This window comes from Equus caballus, chromosome 1 (genome assembly GCF_041296265.1).
Source record: "Equus caballus isolate H_3958 breed thoroughbred chromosome 1, TB-T2T, whole genome shotgun sequence".
NCBI classification, from domain to species: Eukaryota; Metazoa; Chordata; class Mammalia; order Perissodactyla; family Equidae; genus Equus; species Equus caballus.
In genome coordinates this window covers 148,518,962-148,540,754 of record NC_091684.1, presented here as the reverse complement: position 1 = coordinate 148,540,754, position 21,793 = coordinate 148,518,962, and the positions used below count along the sequence as shown (strand labels likewise).

The following is a 21,793-nucleotide window of genomic DNA, read 5'->3' as shown; positions in this document are numbered from 1 at the left end:
AGGCATCCCACATATAAAGTAGAGGAAGATGGGCACAGATGTTAGCTCAGGGCCAGTTTTCCTCAGCAAAAAGAGGACCGCCAGCAGATGTTAGCTCAGGGCTAATCTTCCTCAAAAAAAAAAAAAAAAAAAAAAGAAATTATTCTATTTTTCAGTTCCCCTTTCATTCCCAAAATTGGGAGTTTGTTTTTTTTTTTTAAATAAGAATTCAGTTATCTTAAAAAGCTTGTTTGGGTCATATTTTATCTGTTATTTATAGATTTTTTCAGTAGGAGGGTTTTCAACATCCTCCTAACCGTTTTTTTATAATATTAAAAACCTAACATTTTAACCTGAACTAGAACTGTCTCTATCTGGATGAGCCCATCTAGTACCTTTTAGGTTACGTAGTATTTATTTCATTAGATGAGCAAACATCTACTGGAATGGAAAACTGTGATTTTCTTGGTGCTATTCAGTAAATGCCAGATGAAAACAATTCTTAGATACCCTAAATAGGCTCGATTCCTAATGCTTGGAGTGGACTCTATAATCATCTCATCCCAGGACATGATGACCGTCGTTCTATAAAGTTTTCATTCTCCATTTCCCAAAAGAAAACCGAAGAGTAAAAGAAAATATGGCTTTTTTTTCTTTTTTAACTAAGGAAAACTTTTATTTAAACTGTGCAATCAATCAGTATTTAGACAGCAGTTTCATAAACATTTTGGCATTTAAACTTTTATTCATTTTTGGCATGACCTGTAGGATAGTATATAAACTACCCTGGGGAGGGGGAAGATACTAGGCAATATTTACTATGATGCTAGAAAAAGAAAACAAACCCATATTATTAAGCAAAATACGTTTTAAGAAGACATTAAAAAGGTACATTCAAAATCAAGGCCAACATTTGCTTTCTTCATGCAATGAAGTTCACAGAGCTGATCCCCTGAGTCAAGTACAAAATTAAAATAGCTCAGCTCTCGAGTCCATTAGCAAGTCTGCAAATGCTGCCTTTACAAGAAAATGGTATACAGAGTGAAAGGATCCAGAGCACCCATAATAGGAAATAATATAACTGGCTCCCACACTTTCATTTAATTCACATCTTTGAAGAAAATAGAAAAAAAAATCGTACATACGCAGACATAATATTTTGTCCAACAACAGCAACAAACAGACAAACTTACTTGGTAGACGTCGTCTACCCTACTGATAGGCTAAGGCAATGTGTGTGTGTGCAGGCTTTGCGAATTCCTATAAGAGGCTCAAGCAGCTAATTATCAGCAATCATTTTCATTTGCAAACAAAATAGATCTATAGAATGTGGTAACAGAAAGAAGAATGTTTTAGGTAAAAACCTTAAATATTTTTGTTGTTGTTTTTAAAGCCAGTTGCATAGAAAAATAAACTTCTGTAACATGCATTTTTAAAAATAGTTTATAAGTGAGGACTGTGTGTCTATCCCTTGAACTACGTACACGATGTAAACCTGAGCAAATCTGCAGAGGTGTTCAGAATCGCATGGATTTATACTAAGAGTGATATTGGACGGTCTGAGAAAAAGTTAGGGAAAATAATTTTTTTCTCTAAAAACAGATGATAATCACATAATTCTTTCCAAGAAGCCTTAAAGGTAGACGAGTAAATTAGAGGCCATTAAGGTGTGGTCCTATTTAAAATTCATTCCAAAGAGTTTAAAGAAATGTTAAAATGTTCCGTAATCTTGAAAAAGTAGATCTGTTAGAGAAGAATCGTAAAAATGCACTTTTCTCCTCACCCATCTACCCCTCTGGGGATATTTGACGCTCTCCTTAAATCTTGAAAAGCCAAGATATCAAGAAATGAAAGATTTAAATCAGGGTAAGGTGATTTCATGTTTAATATTCTCAACAGTACTGTAAATTTCTCCGTGTCCTCTTATAGATTTACCTACGTTACAGATGAGGGTTTAAATACCAGTCTATCTTTTTACCAACCACTTTCTTCTGTTAGTTTTCTGGTGCATATACAAGAAATGCAAACATTTTTCATTTTAGCACAGGCAAAATGTAATCGGAAAGGCTGATCTGTAAAGAAACCAAGTTTGTTAAGATATGCCTCAGCCTCATAGAAATGACTTTCAGATCATAATTATTTATACTTGAATTTTCTTTTAAGTTTTCAAAGTACTACTGCTTCATTCTACATAACAAATTATCCTCATTTCATAGATAGAGAAGGAACAGAAGTAGGTTAAGAACTTTCTTACCAAACAATTCTCCAAATGGTCAAGGACTAGAATTTAGGTGCTCCGATGACTAACCTCTTATATATTTGTTCTACTAAATGACTCTCCCTCAGACTTTACTCCCTCCCAGATTAGGGTGAATAATTAATTAGGTTGTACTCCCATAAAAACTTTTGACTCTTCAGATCTAGCAAGGATGACTGGTTACACACCTGGCTTTTTCCAGTTAACAAATTCCTATTTGGATACGAGGACTACAGAAAAATTATAAAAGATAAAATCCAATTCCATTTTTTTATTATTTATTTGAGGAAGATTAGCCCTGAGCTAACATCTGCTGCCAATTCTCCTCTTTTTTGCTCAGGAAGACTGGCCCTGAGCTAACGTCTGTGCCCATCCTCCTCTATTTCATATGTGGGACGCCTGCCACAGCATGTCTTGATAAATGGTGTGTAGGTCCGCAGCCAGGATCTGAACTGGCGAGCCCTGGGCCGCTGAAACAGAGCACGCAAACTTAATCACTGCATCACCAGGCTGGCTCCTAAAAATCCAATTCTAAACACCTAGTCTAGTAAGGAAGTGCTTGAATAGGTGAGGACTCCAGAAACCATGCCTACCTTATTTCTAAGGCATCAGTTTTAGCACAAGCACCAGTTTTCAGAAATAATTTTGGTGAAGAGAAATGGAAAGTTTTAAAGGAGGAAAGAGGGAGAATAGGAGATGACAAGGGTGAGTTACGACTCAGCCTCCTAAATGCCTCCTGTGAATAAATGGACGCAACTAAGACAGACTTCTCTCTGTTGGTTGCCTATTACTATGTGGACAGGTTATGTTGACACAGTGGAAGGCACTATGAGCCTGGGTAATTAACTACCATTTAGCTGAGAAGATGTATCATAGTAGAAATTCTGTAAACTTCAGAGTTAGACCAATTTGGGTTCGTTTCTTGGCTGAGCCACTTACTAGCTGAACTCTTTGGCAAGTTAGACATTTTAAACCTCAGGTTTCTGATCTCTAAAATGGGGATAATGCTTGCTTTGTAGAATGTAACAGTCTGCATGGATGAAGCACGTACTTGGCATGTGAATATGCTCGGGAAATGGGATTATCCCTTCCAAAAGACTAGAGTCAGAAGTAGCTGAAAACAAGCCAGCATGCTTACCCTTACTCAGAAAATCATCATGGTCTCTGAAGATAGCTTTATCTCTTTACTTGAAGAGATGCTGAAAATTAGGGTAGAATCAGAAATTATCCTTCAAAACTGAAAGAAAGCTTGACTTGAAATGACCCAGGAATTAGAATAAACTAGAGCTGTGGAATCTAAAGCTTTCCAGGAAAAGGGACAATTGAAATCAAAGAAGAAGGACAAGAAAGATACTATTTCTGAGGAGTTGTACATGCTGATAAGGTAAGTGGAGGCTCTTGCTGAGGTTGATGGAAAATCGAGGGGTTACCAAACCTAAAACCAGTCAATAGCTGGTGAAGCTGAAGAAATAAACACGATTTAAAACGCAGAAAGGTTACATGTTGCAAATACACTTTAACAAAAAACATGAAGAATGAACTTGAGCAAGGTTCTGTTCATCAAATCTGAGTCTCTATGTTTTGAGGTCTTCCTTTCAACAACATAATCACTTAAGAGAATAGGAGAGAGTTCAACCATACTGAGAACAGTTTTCAAAAATTTCTGATGAGGGGCCAGCCCCGTGGCCGAGTGGTTAAGTTCGCGCACTCTGCTTCAGTGGCCCAGGGTTTCGCTGGTTCAAATCTTGGGCGTGGATGTGGCACCGCTCATCAAGCCATGCTGAGGCAGCATCCCACATACTACAACTAGAAGGACCCACAACTAAAAATACACAACTATGCACCGGGGGACTCTGGGGAGAAAAAGGAAAAATAAAATCTTTAAAAAAAAAAATTTCTGATGAAATTCCATAAAGTTTAGGGCCAAATATTTAGGAAACTTTCTGTTAAACATATAGAACTGAGAGGTTACTTTATTTATTTACGTACATATTCAAAAAGCTTAAAGCTGAATCGTGTTTACAAGTGACTTAGAAAGTTTAATGGACACATATAATAGGCTACAAGCCAAGGTTTTTGTAGCTTTGAAATTTTAAAGATCCCCGGGGGCACATGCCTTTGGACTTCCAATCTCTGTAATGCTATAAACATTTATGGGAATCAGCATTCTATAGAAATAATGTATCTGTAGTAGACAAAATAATGGTCACCTAAAGAAGTCCGTGCTCATATCCCTGGACTCTGAATATGTTACCATATGTGGCAAAAGGGACTTTACAGATGTGATTAAATTAAGAATTTTGAGATGGGGAGATGACCCTGAATTATCCAGGTAGGCTCAATCTAATCTCATGAGTCCTTACAATTGGAGAACCTTCCCGGCTGCAGTCAGAAGAAAAGATATGGTAATGGAAGCAGGGTCAGAGAGATGCTATGTTGCTGGCTTTGAAGATGGAGCGAGGGGACCACAGCCTCTAAAAGCCAGAAAAGACAAGGAAACGAACCTTGATTTTATCCCAGTGAGACCCGTGTGGGACTTCTGACCTACAGAACTGGCAGACAATAAATGTATGTTGTTTTAAGGCCACTAAGTTTGTGGTAATTTGTTACAGCAGCAATAATAATATAGCATCTGTCTGGTAAAAATACAAGACCGTCATGTTAATCTTAAACCACTTTCAAAGGCTTTAAAAAGGGAAACTGCCTGAGAAGATTAAAGCCTGCTAACACACACATTGCATTAGCCTGGGATCTTATGTCCTGAGCATAAAGCAACTTAACACAGAAATCTATGTATATGTTCTTCTAAACAGCAATTAAACTCACAATTAGACAACTGGTTGTGTATGCTGATCTCCAGAACCCTCTACTCTGTGCTCACAGCCCACAAAAATTATTTTGACTATTAAACCAAAGCAATTTTACCAGAGACCCATGTGGCAAACTGTCAGGAACAAAGTCTGCAAAATACATGTTTAGTCTTAGAAAGATCATAACTCTCGCAGTACAGTTGGAACTCTTTTTTTAACATTCAATATCCAAAATTTACATTCAGAGAAATATAAACACGTGAATCACTGCTGAATCGGAACATCTGGATATTTTTGCACCAAAAAGAGATACTTTTTGTGACATTCTGAATTGTTTCCAAAGGTGTCTTCCTCTGGACCCCTGAGTTGTCAACATGAGCAAGTTTCTGGCAGGAGTCCTTAACAAAGGCAAACTAATGCAAAGACAAACTAATGCAAATCACTGTCATTGTTCCCGGTGTTGGCACTCTTCCTGCTTGAAGGAAAGGCAAATAAAAGGCATTTCACTGAGGATCTAATTTCCCTGGTGTGCCAAAGCTGATTTTTTAAAGCCACTTAGTGGATAAAGCTGTGTCCTTACTTTTAGGCTAATAAAAATATAAAACTCCAGACTTCATAAAGATTTTGTTTTCACCCAAGGTTCCACGAAAGTTTGAAACACCAGTCTCCCTCGATGCAATTAAAATATTTCAATTTATGGACAACTTTAAAGAGCACATCTATCAAAGTATAGGCCACTTAAATAGCGATAGGATTTGTCTGCCTGTTAAATCCCATTGCTCCCCAGAGATGAGAACATCTCTGTTATTAAGGGACTGCCCCAAGCCTTCTGAATTAACCAGGTAAGGCTGCAAACAGGAGGAAGACTGAGCAGGCTAAGTCAGGGGCTGCCATAATGCTCTGCGATGGAAAAGCCTGCTGATATTTCTGTTGACATCTCATGCTCAAGGTGCTTAGGAAAGTATCACATTATTTGGCAAAAACATCCTGTGGCTGAATCAGCAGATTTAAGGGAAAGTCCCTATGTATGCCATTTGTATGCATACGAGGTTCTGGAGAGACATGTTTGGTTGACATAAAAACAAGAAACAACAGTTTAATGTACAACTAAATTTGCCTATATGCGGAGGTAACCTTAAATATCTTTGGTATTTTTTTTTTAATTTGCTGATAAAAAGTACTTGAATAAAAACACTGATAAATACCAATATAATTGTATTGCTTTTAATTATGTAAACTTAGCCCTTTGATATCTTTGCTACTAAACCTAGATTCCCTATCAGCCTCTAAATAAATTTATTTCAAATCTGCTCATCTTTACTTACTTACAGGCTAATCTATATATTTTAATGGTCTTTGGTATGAAAATACTGATCTTGTAATATTTGGCATAAAAATGACATGCACATATCAGTACTTACAGCAAATAAGTCTTTGGAAAAGAAAATAGTTACCATTTGCATATTAGCCCTTTTGGAGTGAAATACCGTGAAGTAAGACCACTATGGGATATAAGTCAGAACCTTCACATTTTAGTTACAATTTCATACTCAAGACTTCAAAGAAGCTTGCTTTGGCCAAGTAAAAAAGAAGTCTTTGCTGTACACTAAATATCTTACTCAGTGAGATCAAAATATTTATCTTTGGTGAAAAGATTTTTTTTTTCTCTCCAACAAGTAGTTTCAACAATTTAAAATACTTGACTCTAATACTGTGGAGTTGAAGATTTACTTGCTAAAGAAAAAAAATTACACTTGAAATTCTTTGGAACTATTTGCTGGTAAAGAACGTATTTTAAATGCTCTGGTAACAATAAGGTAGTTAAAATTACTAGTCTATTTAACTATAACAATCAATATAAACCCTATTACTTTGGGTTAGTAACTACTCGTATAAACTTCATACCTATAGATGTTTCTAGTTAATTCAATTTGTGTGTGGGGGGAATTATAGTCAAATTTTCACTTTCTACTGAAAATTCTTTGGTAACAGATTATTATGAAAAAACCTGTATAAGAACAAGATGAAAGGTGAAAAAGTAAAACAATGTACTGGTAAATAATTAGCAAATAGTTATAGCCTAAAGATCTATAATAACTATGGGCCTATTCATCAAAAACCAAACAAACAAAATACTTTCCCCTCAAGGACTTCAGATCATCTTTTTAGGCTTTTGAAACAATTCAAATCCATACAATCCTAGACACATCTTCCATAATCATGATGGATGATGTGTTCGCTTTAGATTTTGTTTGCTTTTTAAGGAAAGTTTAAAAAATAAAATGAACTCATTGAACTCCTTAATTTCTGATACTGATAAAAGTTGGCCCCACATACTTCTACTTACAAACCCAAAAACGCCATACCCTGTCAATTTGCCCATGCTTCCATGAGGCAGCTCAAAAGTAACAAAATGTTCCCTGAGTACAGGAAAAAAAAATAATACTAGAATAACTTTAAAAGGAGGTAGTATAAAACAGGAGCTATAAAGGCAGGAGAGGCATTTTTCCTTGCCTCAGATTGTTCACCTAAAGCTCTGCTTCTTTTGTTTTGCCAGGAAGCCCATACTCAGATAGCTAAATGGGGGACTTTGAATTTAGTTCAGAAGTGGTTGCTGGCACTTAATGTTGGTATGCTTCTGAACACATCCAGTTTGGCACAAAACTACAGATTAAAAAACAGTAAAAAAAAAAATGTTGTATCATCAGATGTTAGGATAGGAGATGATAGAGGGGGGACTAATATTTGATTTTAGAACACCCTTTACCATGAGCCCCCCTTTCTAAACCAAAGGTTTCAAGGGGAAACCCATTAAGATTCCTTTTAAAATGAGGCACAAAAGTCATTTCCAGATAATTTGAAAAAATGCTTTAAAAAAGATATGGGGCCCCCTCTCTACACCATGTGTTTAAATCTTTATCCTCTCCCACCGCTGGTCACCTGGTAGGTAAGTGTCTCGTGATTGAGAGGAAGACTAGTCTATGTGGCTAAGGAAATAGTTTGCTGATTTCAAACCAGGAAGAGGATTAACTCACTCCTGAAGTTAGAACTTCTCGTTCACAGCATTGACACTGAAGGAAGAATAGAGTACCAAACTCTCTTACGAATTCAAGAAAATACAAGTAGGGTTGTAGAGCTCTGAATACTTAGCCCTAAACAAAACCTGCATGAAAACAAACCAAACGCTTTGATAAGATACTGTACATCAAAATAGTCATTGATATAATCCAAGAAACTCTTAAGGCAACTCTTTCTACTCCTGTCCTGAACAACTTCATGAATATTAAAAAGATATAAGGCAAGGAATTTCATAATATATAATGGAAGGCACTGTTACTATGATAACTCAAGTTCATTTTACTGCCTACTGTTGCATTTATCTTCATTCTTACTATTTCATGAAATTTCTTCACCACTTTAAGCCAAGCTGGGATTCCAAAAAAAAAAAAAAGAAACCAAATACTATAACCCATTCTTTATCTGCTTTCTGCATGGTTTTGCAGCTGATACTGGAAATGTTGAAGATGCTTTGCAATCTAGACAGTGCAGCCTTTGGCCGTGTCAGGCAAAGGGGAAGCAGAAAAGGCCCGGCTCTGGGCAGGCTGAGGTTTGGGATACAGCAGATCAAGCGCTCAGACCCAACGCCCACAACACAAAGGCCGTTGAAGCAACAGTATTCCCTCTATGCTACTGAGTAGTTCTGTTCTCAAAAGAGATACACTTTTTTGTTTTGGTTATTCATTAAAATAAACAGTCCCACTTTTTCTCTTCTCAGTGGTTTGACGTCCTCACAACCAGAGGTGTTAAATTATCCAAACCATGCAGATGTCATAGTTTTTTAAAAAATCAGAGCTTCAGATAAACATTCTTACTCATCTACCTATATGACTCCTTTGATCACACACATACACATACAGCAATGAAAACAAAATGCTACTAGGAAGTATCATTGGTTATGCAGCTGAGATAAACTATCACAACAAACGAGGTAACAAAGTTGTCTTCTGAGTTTACCACCTGGCAAACTGAGGTAGATAGTCAGCAAAGGGGCTTTCGAAAGTCTTCCCTTCGCTCCAGTGATATATTTTATAATCCAGTCAAATATCTTGACTGTCTTTTCACATTGCTGACAACGAAACATTCAAAATACGTGAGTTTAAAAATAAAAAACAAAACACATTCAAAAAAAGCTGAAATACCCAATAAGACATCAAGATTTTCACAAAAGGCTTTGGCTCCCTGTTCATTGTCCTTCGAACAGGCTCAAAGGTGAGAATACCTGAACATGGCCGTCTAGATTGGAAAATCATTTTTATCAAAGCACATCATGGCAGATGGGGGCTGCAGAACGGAAGAGGAAGTTTGCTCAGCATCCAATGGCACTGCAGGGTCGTCACATCTCCTCAGTGAGGGATCCCCACCAGAATCACTGCCAGTGAAGGAACTGGAGGTCAGGGGGGTGGTACTTATAACTGAAGACAGGTGTATCTCATCATTGGACTCGTGGGAGAACCTTCCAGAATCCCCAGTCTCATGGCTGCCTTCACTATTCGCCGAATGCTCAGTATCAGCTGTAACACCAAAGGGTCTTGGGAAGCTGGTTGTTTGACCTGGGGAGCTGGGGGAGTCTTCATCACTGATTAATACAGTAGTGCCTGGCTGGTAAAAGCAGACTGCTTGAGTAAATCTTCTTTGAGGCTGGGCAAAAATACATAAAACACCATCAGTGACAATAGAGGGCTCTGAAAAATAATAAATCTGGTTTTACACGTTCTATATATTCTGAGATAGCAAACTGTTCAAGTACATGGGTGAAAAGTCATCATCATGAAGGGTTTGTCTAGGTCAGGGTTCCCCACCAAGGAGTAGGAGCACATCAGAATTACTGGGTCAAGTGAAGTGTCAACATGCTTCTTCAGGGATTCTGATGCACGCTCCTACCCCATCCCTTTCTCCATTGCCCCTACTCCCCACTGAAAACTACAGCTCTGATCACTGTTCCAATTGTCATTTCAGTAATCACCCACCATGACTTTCCATAGAGTCATGCCCAAAATTAATAAAATCCCATCCAGACAGAAAACACAGAAATTAGAGCATTCATTTATGTTTTCCTCTCTTTGAAATTATCATTTCATATACCACAGGTTGTCAGAGACTTTTCTCATTTAGGTGGGTTACCTGCTCAACTTTCGTCTTCTTAGAATCTTGGAAAAAAAGCCATTTTTTCTTAGAGTTGTTTTTAATTATAGGACCATAGCTATTAATTATCAGGTCCGTTCCTCCCTAGAGAAATAAAAGGGGAAAATGTAAATATCTTGGTATTATAGATTTCAGTTTATCACAAGTAGTACACAAAATATTTAACTGTTAAAAGAAATCACTATTTCTTCTTAAAAGAAATCACTATTTCTTCTTTTACACAAGCAGCACACAACAAATTCAGGGTATTTGTGAGCGATCAGAAAGATATAATAGGTTTCTTCTCTTTTTTTTTGAGGAAGATTAGCCTTGAACTGACATCTGCTGCCAATCCTCCTCTTTTTGCTGAGGAAGACTGGCCCTGAGCTAACATCTGTGCCCATCTTCCTCTACTTTCTATGTGGGACGCCTGCCACAGCATGACTTGCCAAGCGGTGCGTAGGTCTGCACCCAATAACCGAACCAGCGAACCTTGGGCTGCTGAAGCAGAACATGCGAACTTAACCACTGTGCCACGGGGCTGGCCTCAATAGGTTTATTCTTAAGAGAGATAAATATGCTGAAGTATTTGGGGTGAAGCATAATGATTCCAAAACTTCTTTTCAAATGGGACAGCAAACAAAAAGAGAGAGAGAGAGAAAAATGATAAGATATTGACAATTATTTGTGCATTCCTCATATTATTCTTTCAACCTTTCCAGATGTTTGAAAAATTTTAAAAGCATTTGGGGAGGAAAAAAAATGGGCCCACATACATTCAACAAAATGGCAACAGATGGGGGATCAAGCCTTAGGGTAACCCAAAAGATCTGTCCTCTAAACTGGCTTCTCTCCTTCACTCAGGCCTCCACTCTGCACTGCCTCCTTTCACTTTAGATTCTCCCTCTATTTTTCCACATCTTCCTCCCACTCTGCTTCTCCTCAATCCTTTCTCATGTCTAGTTCCAAGTAAGTAGTAACAGAACCACAGTGTATTTTAGTACTTCTTATGCTTAATTTAAAAGTTTTAGTTTCTAATGTTTTAGATTAATTTGAAATAAATTGAATGGCTTACATTTCTATTAGAAAATAAAAGCTAAATTAAATTGCAAACAAAAAAGACAAGGGGAGTAGCAAAAATCAGTTCATTCTTATTTACCCATAATATTTATAGCCCATAGCACTATGCTGGATACAAGTAGATTGCATCTGTTAAATACAATTGTATAAAATTTAATAGAAAAATTGTCTGAAATTTTGTTACATTTTTGTTATTCTAAATTTTAGGGAAGTGTTGGGGAAAAATAATTTATAGCAGGATTTGGCCAACTTGTTCTCTAAAGGGCCAGAGAATAAAGATTTTAGGCTTTGTAGACCACATATAACCCCTATCATGTTTTCTCCTTCTTCTTTTCTTTTTTTCTTTATCCAAACTACCTTTAAAAATGTAAAATTCTTAGCTCAAGGGGTGACCATACAAAAACAGGCCATGGGCTGGGCTGGGCTGTAGTTTACTGACGCCTGAATTTATAGCACATTGGTTAAGAGAGCTATTACAATAATGCACACTATCTAATGTTGCAGGGTGACTAAAAATAATTTTTAGTTGGTGCTCGTAATGCTTATCACTGTACTATTATTACACATAGTGGAAAGGACATGAAGTAACATCCTCTAATGACATTACTATCTCCAACTTCCTCAGGCCACAAAGGGAAGGATCTTGAGACATCTATTGAGATGTTCCATATTTTTAAAATGTTATTCTTACCCAGAATGTTCTGATGCTCAATTCAGTTCAAAAATCAATCAAACTAAGTCTAAAATGGATTAATAAAAAATTGTCCACCCGGAAAATACAAGGAAGTTTAAATTATAGTATATATAGATGAATGATCCTGGTGTCCTTATTTAAGACATCTTAGCTCCATATAATCCCATCTAGTTGAATTTACACTAACTTCTCATTTTTTCTCTCTCTCTTTCATTCTTTATTCTTTTATCCTTTATCTAACCCTATCTTCTTCTCCTCAAATATTTTACATAAGGAATGATCTGGGTGAAACTCTTCTACATTTCCTTAAGTGGAGTACAGATAAAATACATTCAATATATAATTTTTTAGTAAGTAAATTTTACACATAAAGAGAAGATGAATGGAGGAAAGGATTACACAGCAAGTCAGTCTCTCAGCTGGGAGTACCTTTGCATCAATGAAGTTGTTTGGCATTATCATCGGCATTAAGGATTCTTCATTTTCTACAGCTCCTTCCAGGTTCTTTCCTACTTCATTCCCAATAGCTAGGGAAGCACTGGTCCGAGATAAATGTTGAGTGCCATTCTGTACCATCTTGGAAGCTGATGATTTTCTAAGATATTGCAAGAAGAAGAAACTTCTAACTTCACAGAAGATATAGGCAAATGTACCAGATTTGGCCTATAATCACAACTTTGAAAACAATGGAATTGTTTAATGCTATTTCTCAAATATCTTTAGAAACTAAGTAATCAGATTTTAACTCCAACGCATTGTTGCAAACTTTTGTGACTTGAGGAAGCTTTTTTCTTTCTTTTTGCCCCAATATCTGCTTATATAAAATTGCTTTTTACAAACACTTAATAAAAAACTTAATATTCCCCAAGTGCTATTATTTAGTATTATTGATTATTTACAATTTGTGCAGAAATTATAATTTTTAATTTAAACATTCTCCTTCAGGTCTGCCGTGTGTCACACTAACATAACAATTCACTTGCTGATTAATGATGGCAAATTGACAGCAGAACTTCTGCAAGATTTAGGCATCACTAAAACTGTGTGCATAAAGAGTTTATTAAAAATTCTGAAAGTGAGAAACTTGGCGGTAAAACTAAGCCAGTTCAATATACAAAAAGATGTTAGCACTAACTCTTTCATTAATACAAAAGATTTTCTGAGTATGTTTCTGTGCCTAAGTACCAAAAGCAAAGAGAGTAAACTCTGAATAACCTATGCTAATGGAAGGAGTCTAGTAACTGGAATTACCTAAAAGTGATATGTATTTGACTTTGATTTTTTTTTTTTTTTAAAGATTTTATTTTTCTCCTTTTTCTCCCCAAAGCCCCCCGGTACATAGTTGTATATTTCGTTGTGGGTCCTTCTAGTTGTGGCATGTGGGACGCTGCCTCAGCGTGGTCTGATGAGCAGTGCTATGTCTGCGCCCAGGATTCGAACCAACGAAACACTGGGCCACCTGCAGTGGAGCGCGCGAACTTAACCACTCGGCCACGGGGCCAGCCCCTGACTTTGATTTTTTTAATTGAAAAAAGACCTTAAGAAAATAAATAAAAGCAAAAGCCAAAATATAAAGGTTAGAAAGAGACAAGTTCACCGAATGCTGAGAGTTTAGCTGAAGTCCAACTATAGATCAGATTTTTTGACAGAGTTTATAGAGAACCAATCTCCAGTTATTACACGTTTTAATCCATATCTGGAGAATCCGAAATGTATGCCTTGTGGTGGTGAGAGTGGAGCTCCAGGCATTCCAGGCTACTTAAATATGAAACTATTCCAGACAGTAAAAAAATCTTCTCAAGCAGAAGATACATCAGATAGTGTCATTAAAAAAAAAAAAAAAAACAAACCCCAAGGACATCCTTTGTTTTTCTCAAAATACTAAGGAAATGAGGCAACTACGACCTCATTTAAGAATATTTTATTGGCAGAGTAATTTTTCAAATGGCAAGAAAATAATAGCCTTCCAAAGTGAGCACACCTCTATAGCTGTAAGAACTCAAGTAACAATAATTTTAAAGTGGGAAATCCCAGTTACTCTAAAAGGCACTTGATTTCAATTTGCTTCTCGTGGTTACTGCAATTTAAATGTTTTTTAACCACCTCCACATCGCTAGCAATGGAAACACACCTGGCTTTACTTCGGTATATCAAGATGAGAACACAGATGAGGATGCAGGTCAAGGCGATGCCAACGCCTACGGCAATGCCAGTCATTGATTTTTGGTCCAGATGGTAATAGCCTGAATAAACTAGAAGGGGAAACACATTCACTCAGAATCAATCAGAAAAATAAATGATTCTATTTATCCTAATTCTCAGATATTTGCTTTTCTATAGTTTTCTTTTATCTCATTGGAAAACTCTTGGCCTCTGTGTCTAAGCAGAAAAGACATACATTACTCTTTCATAAGTTCTCTCAAAGATGGGTCTTTCATAAGTTCTCTCAAAGATGGGTTTATCTTCCAATACTGAAGATTTTAAATATGAGTTCTAGATAATAAATTATTATATCAAACATGAACATCAGTTAATAATTTATAATGCTAAAAGGCACAAGGCAGAGATGTTCCTTGAGGAACCAAGGGATAGCTTTCATGTCATGTTACCTTAAAAGCAGATGTGTATGTATATAGAAGATTAGTTTTCCATGTACGTATTTGCATTTCCATAGCACTGCTTCTTAAATTTTAATGTGCATATGAGTCACCAGGGGATATGTTAAAATGCACATTGTGATTCACCAGGTCGGGGGTGGGGCCTGTGATTCGGCATGTCCAGGAAGCTCTCAGGTGATTCTCATGCTGCTGGTCCTCAGACACTTTGAGTAGCAAGGTATTTGGGAAGGGAATGTGAGCCCTGCTCTCCACGTCCCCTGATGAGATGGTAGCTACCGTGGCCACCTCCTTCCTGTGCTGAAATCTGACTGCCCTGCCCTTCTCTTTTTTTCTCCTCTCCTTCCCAGTCTGTCTCTCTCTTTCACACACACAAAAACACACAGACACACTCACATACACACGCACACGCAGCACTGAATGACTACCCTCGAAGGAACGAGGAATCCTTAATGCTGTCCTGAGTTCAGCTTGCTTTTCCTCCGTTTAAAGCTGTTCCTTGCCCCCAGTGCAGACACACCAGGCCCACTCCCCCAGAGAGGAGGAAAAGGAGGTGCCTAGTCGACTCTGTACCACAGGAGTCCCCCGCTTCCTTCAGAACAGAAGGAAGTTGCCCTGAGTGGAGTGAGAGTGGCTCTTTGAAGATATTATTTCCAAATGCTTTCTGGAGAGAAACAACTTTCTCTCTGGAAAGGCTGGTTTTTTTTTTTTTTTGTGGTAAAAACTCTTAATGAAAACCATGCTCTTCTTAGCTTGAACACCACAACCACCACTGCTGTTTATTCCCATGAAACCTCCCAGGAAGCCTACTCCCACCAGTTCATGTGGGTGTGGCTCGTCTGTGTTGGTGGCTGCACAGCTGGGAAGAGAAGTAACTGGGACACAGTGGTCTGAAAAATGCAGTTACTTCTGAGGTAGGTTTGTCTCCTTCTGGGAGCGCAGAGAAGAGCTCCGAGACTCCACAGCATCAGGACCTCACCAGCAACAACTCCAGGAGCAGGTTTCGGCATACGGCCACGGTAGGGGCAGAAATAAAGTGCTGAGGAGTCGAAGAACACATATGTATTCTATTTTCTTAAGAAAAATCAGGGACTAGGGCAGCATACAGACCTTTGGCATCAGCAGAATCTAGACGCTTGGGCCTCTGATTTGACTCAGAAGTTTCCTTTGGAAGTACTGCCAGCTCTACAGAATTTGAAAAGGGTCCTTCTCCCACCTCATTAGAGGCAGATATCTTGACGATGTACACATTTCCTGCCACCAGGTTTTCTAGCAAGGCCATGGTCATTGCCCCTATATCAATTACAAATTAAGAAAACTTTACCTTTTATTCATTTTTTTCAATCACACAATTATGGTCCTTTATTTTTTTATATTTTCATTTTATTATTTTTTTTTTTTGAGGAAGATTAGCCCTGAGCTAACATCCGCTGTCAATCCTCCTCTTTTTGCTGAGGAAGATTGGCCCTGAGCTAACATCGACGCCCATCTTCCTCTACTTTATATGTGGGACGCCTGCCACAGCATGGTTTGATAAGCAGTGCTAGTCCATGCCCAGGATCTGAACCAGTGAACCCTGGGCCGCTGAAGTGGAGCACATGACCTTAACCGCTATGCCACTGGGCTGGCACCGTGGTCCTTTATTTTTAAAACGTATGTATAATGTTTTACTCTTTATATAGATATGGATACAAAGAGCACTAAAAATACTTTATTATGGAATATTTCAAACACAGGTAAAGAGAGAACGGTATAACGAACTCAGATCTAACAATTATAATTAGATTTTTAAAATCCAAAGTGAGAGTCTGTTTTTTCTTTTAGAAATGTTTAAACCACTCGTGGTAATCACTGTGACAGATGATCTTGTTCTTACTTCTTAAATTAGAAATAATAACACAATTATTTTTGAAAGTATGAACATATTTTTCACCCTCCTAATCATTATCCTAAGATTTCTTAAATATAAACAGGAAATAAAATGTCAAAGTCATGTAGGAACCTCAGAGTGTTGAAGACCTAGACCTCAGATTAACTACCAAAATCATCACCAGCAATCTGCCTAGCATCTACTTCTCTCCAAAAGTAATCATCATTTGAATTTATGTACGATATTTGGGACTGAAAGGTATTTTCTCTGTTGTCATGACTGCTAAGGATCCCTATTTGGGTACTGCTATTTCTTGAGGGGTCTGTCTGCTCTCGTTCTGCCACTGCACTGAAGTATTTTTCTTAAAAAGAGACTCCCACCCTAGGAATTAATCCTAACGTTAAGAAAGGAGGTGTAATAGAAATTCCACCAGAAAGTTGTTCCAGTACAGCATCTGTGGGTGGCTATTCACAGGGGAAACTAGCTTTCCTCCAGTGATTTCATCTCATTTTTTCCTGACTCAGGGCATCTTTACAAAGCTTCAAAGAGCTTACAATAGCTTGTGGCAGATACCTCCAGGCCAGAGCTGGCTACTCTAGTGAACTTGCTAGAGTATATTTCATAATGCAAGTGAAATGTGGGGTGATCTTAGAGCTAAGGTCATGATTCAGAGGCCACCTCTGCAGGTCACATGGCGTGAGGCAGCCGAACCCAATGGCTATGTGAGGAGCCAAACACGGCTTGTTTTCATGTTCTTTGGTTTCAACTTGGCCTGGAGGGAGTGTGAGCAACCTGAGTACACAACTGTTAAATAAACAAACTGACCCTTATTCAGAATCGGGAAGACTCTTTCCACTGTTACCATGTTCTCAGGCAGGTGAATTAAAAAACAAAGAAGTATTGTGACATGTCACAATTAGCTACAAGGAAGAGCATTTCAATTTCTTCACAAATAGACATATAAATCAATAGAGTTTCTGTTGATCATAGAATACTTTACATTTAATTTTAAAAAGTGCTTGGCAAAAACCAATCACTACCAGAAATTAAAAGTCTCTTCATTTAATTAAATTTATAAGCGGACGAGCTGGGCAGTGTGTGTATGTGCACTCCCCTTCCTTCCAGAGTCTTCCTTCAGACCAAAAAGGGAAACTAACATTCTGGTTTCCCTGTGAGCACAGTCAAAGCAGTTCTCAAAGAGTAAAGTGATCTGACTGTCTGTATTTTCTCAGCAGACTGTCTCAATCTCAGTGAGTGCGATTATTTCAGTCTACTGCTTTTTATATGTGTCTGAATCTTTAGCTAGACTAGGAGTTTCACATACCCGATACCCGACAGTGTGACAGGCTCAGTCTTGGAGCAATATTGATCAAATGCTGGTATGCTACCCACCAAGTAACTTGTGACTTGGGGCACGTTACTGTACTTTACTTTCCTCCTGGGGGCAATAATTCCCACCTCATAAAATTATTATAAGGATTAAATAAACCGGCAGGTGTCTGACACAAGAGTATATACCCAACGCAAGTTAAGTTGTCTTCCTCATCTCTGACCTCGCCATCTGCCCTTTCTGGAGAACAGAAATTTTTTTCATATTTGAACAGCTTATAGTGGCTAGCATAATGCTTTGTACAAGACAATTCTCAGTAAATGCTGATTAAACTTACATTAAAATATGAGCTATTTGTCACCAAAGGAGTGTTCCTTGAAAATATAAAAGCAAATGGTAAGATTTCGAGGTGGGAGAAGTGCTGCAGAATGCAGTCAGACCTCGCTTCTGTCCACACTCTCTAAGTGATTTTTCTCCAGTTCCACAGTTTTAAATATCATCTACACACTGCTGACTTCTAAGTTATACCACTAGACCACACCTCTCCCATGAACTTAACCCCCCGCTGCTTACTCAACCTCTCTACTTGGACATCTAAGAGACATCTCGAATTTTAACATGTTCAAACCAAACCTTTGACTTCCCCCACCAATTCTCCTTCTCTTTTTTTCTTACATTCCACATCAATCTGTGGCAAATCTAGCGGGCTGTTATTTCAAATTATATTCTAATAGCTTCTTATTACTTTCCCCGTTATCACTCCTGTCCAAACGCCCACCAACTCTCACGTGGACACCTGTGTATTAATGATCTCCCAACTTCTACTCTTACCTCCTTAGAATCAATTTTTCAGGTGGCTGTTTCAGGTGGCCGCCAGAGTAATCCCTTTAAAATGTAAATCTGATCAAAAGCCTCCAATGTCTTCCACCTCTCTTAGAATAAAATCTGTGGTCCACAAAGTCTGTCCTATAAGATCTACTCTTGGTTACCCCCCACCCCCAACCCCTCATTTCCCACTACCTGCTCTTCCCCTCACTCTAGCCTCCCTGGCCTTCTTCTTGTTTCTCTAACATGCCAAGCACACTTCTGTCTCAAGGCCTGTACAATTTCCTCAGATATCCACATGGCTCTGCTCAGATGTCATTTCTTCCAAAAGAACTTACCTTACTACCTCTGTCACTTTGTCTCTTCCCCATATCGTAGCTCTCTTTATAGCACTTATGACACTACCTGAATATTTATATGTTTGTTTGTGTATTGCCTGAGATGTAAGCTCCAATGGGGAAGGGACATTGTTTTGTTGCCAATGCCTAGAGAAGAGCCAGTCACACAGTAATCACTCAATAAGAATTCATTTACTAGATCACTATGTTCGACTATTAGCAGTCCAATTTATTTGGCAAACGTTGAGTTAAATGCATTCCTTTATTGAACGACTTTAATTTCCAATGTGAATCTCTAATAGGAGGAAATAATATATGATGTTTCTCAAATGTATTTAGTTAAGGAACGTTTTGTTTCAAAGAAGGGCATCTTTACAATTTTGGGAAACTCATACTTTGAGCAACAGAGTTCAGGAACTACTGTGGTGGAGCATGATTTCCCACAGTGCCTTTCAGATTTTAAAATAATTGAGTAGTTTGTGCTGATTTACTGCATATGAGGAAGGTAAGGGCTATAATTTCTGATCCACTTTATATTACACACAAGCATAATTTCATATCACATTTCTGCTCCAACCATTTTCACCATGTACAATTTTAGCCGCAAATATCATATGGTCACCAGGAACATTTTTTTAATGTTTTGACTAAGAAAAAAAATCTTATTCCACTTGGCAATAAATATGTGAATTAACTAAACATGTAAATATGTATAAACATAATATGTGTAGAAGAAGATTAACAGACATACAGGAAAGAGAGATTGATACTCTCCCTCTTCTTTTTTACCCCATCTTTTTCTGTATCTTTTACCTTTCCCAAAGTTGCCATAATTAGATACTAAAGACTATTTTACATTTTATTTTTTCTTTAAATCCCATGTTGTATTCTTTGCATTTGTTTCAAGGTGGGTGACTCAAACCCTTTATATTTTTCTCTCTCAAAAAAGTAAACTAAATTGCTTTTTACTCATAATTGTTTATTTTGTTCTCTAAGAATTACTAGCATTAGCTATGAAAAAGGTTCTCTACATTTAACAAAAGACAAAGCTTTACACCGAGAATGTTTCTTAAAATCACAAAAGCAGGATACTAGGAAAACTACTGTTTCTCTATGCATGATTATATAGTTACAAAGGCTTGTATAAATATAAAAACCTGCAATTACAATTCACTTCACTCATGGGCCATCAGTGAGGCAAAATGTTGTTTTCTGAGCCTTGTCTGAAACTGACAAATTAATGCATTGAAAGGAACCAAAACAAAATACTGTTTAGTTTTAGGCAGGTACACAATGAAGAGCTAAATGAGGTATGTGCTCATGTGATCAAAATCCTTTATTAATAGTTATAGACAACATCTCATGAAATCATGTTAGTCCTTTGATCAAATGTTGTGCCAATAAATCATTTTGGAGTTAAACCGAATTATACATTTTAAGAATATTGTGGTACATTTGTATGGTACATTTTGGTGGTGAACATGATGTAGTCTATACAGAAGTCCAAATATAATGATGTACACCTGAAATGTATATTTTATAAATTAATTTTACCTCAATTAAAAAAAAAAGAATATTGTGGTATATTTTAAGACTAATAGCCCCAAATAAATTATGCCTCCATCTAGCTACACTTGTGGGCAGTCCTTCCTACACTAACTCTGGGCTTGCCTACGTGATTTGCTTTGCCCAGTGAGATATTAGCAAACGTGATGCAAGCAGAGGCTTGCAAAAGCTTTGTACATGGGGCTTCCTTCCTCTCTTCTGATGTTGGAACTCTCCCTTGCTGTTTTTAAGCTACCCACATTCTGTTGAAACTGTAAGATGATTACAGCCACATAAGTGACCTCAGGAGAGACCAAGAGAAGAACTAGCCAGCTGATCCCAGACCAAATTGCTGACTCACAGAATTGTGAGAAAATAAAATGGTTAAGGTTTAGAGTGGTTTGCTAGCTAGCAACAGATAATTGATACAAATATAAAACTGTATTGATGGCAAGTACTTAGTAATTTCAAGTCTCTTCAGTGGCTAGGAAATCATTATTTAGTGGGGCTTCTGTTTTAGGAAACATATGAATATACAATTATCAAAATTCTAGCTAAAATTGCCATTTGTTTATTTTACAACTGCATTTATATTACATCAATGTAAAAGTCTGTTTTTTCTTTTTAAAGATTGGCACCTGAGCTAACATCTGTTGCCAATCTTCTTTTTTTCTTCTTCTTCTCCCCAAAGTGCTCCAGTATGTAGCTGTATATTCTAGTTGTGGGTCCTTCTAGTTGTGGCATGTGGGACGCCACCTCAGCATGGCCTGATGGGCGGTGCCATGTCCGGTCCAGGATCCAAACTGGCAAAACCCTAGGCCGCTGGAGCAGAGCAGGAGAACTTAACCACTCAACCACCGGGCCGGCCCCCACATAAATGTCTTTAAAGTATATTCTCTTAATTGGGTAGCTATTCCCCTAAAAGGTAAAATGTATATAGAAGTGCCTAGTACTGTAAAGTGTTTAGAATATGTAGATGGCCAACAAATTTCCTTCTTGAAATTCTTAAGTTTTCATTGCTTGACAAACAGTTCCTTTCCCAGCATGCATGTCTGAATTAAGAAAGTGCCAAAATAATGAAGTTTGACTATTTATGTGAGGGCCTAATTAAAAAGTGGCATATGAGACTTGTCCAAATGAAAGATCCAAAAACTTTAAAGAGGATGTAACGATAAAAGCATGCAGTAAGAACACTGAGTTTTAGAATTCAGTTTTTCTCAGCTAAAAAAAAAATTGGTGTTAAAAAGTTAAATTCAGTGTTCTTAAGAC

General features: G+C 37.6%; 1 protein-coding gene across 1 annotated transcript in view; it reads right to left on the bottom strand.

Moving 5' to 3' along the window:
• Positions 1 to 624: 624 nt before the first annotated feature.
• PRTG (protogenin) overlaps positions 625 to 21,793 on the bottom strand; it is a 117,579-nt gene continuing 96,410 nt past the window's right edge. Inside the window, exons 16-20 of the mRNA XM_023616918.2 lie at positions 15,727 to 15,909; positions 14,133 to 14,253; positions 12,431 to 12,596; positions 10,228 to 10,332; positions 625 to 9,744 (exon numbers count right to left, since the gene is read on the bottom strand). Of these exons, the coding sequence (XP_023472686.1) occupies positions 9,340 to 9,744; positions 10,228 to 10,332; positions 12,431 to 12,596; positions 14,133 to 14,253; positions 15,727 to 15,909 (980 nt within the window). The 3' untranslated portion in view covers positions 625 to 9,339. The remainder of the gene's footprint in view (positions 9,745 to 10,227; positions 10,333 to 12,430; positions 12,597 to 14,132; positions 14,254 to 15,726; positions 15,910 to 21,793) is intronic.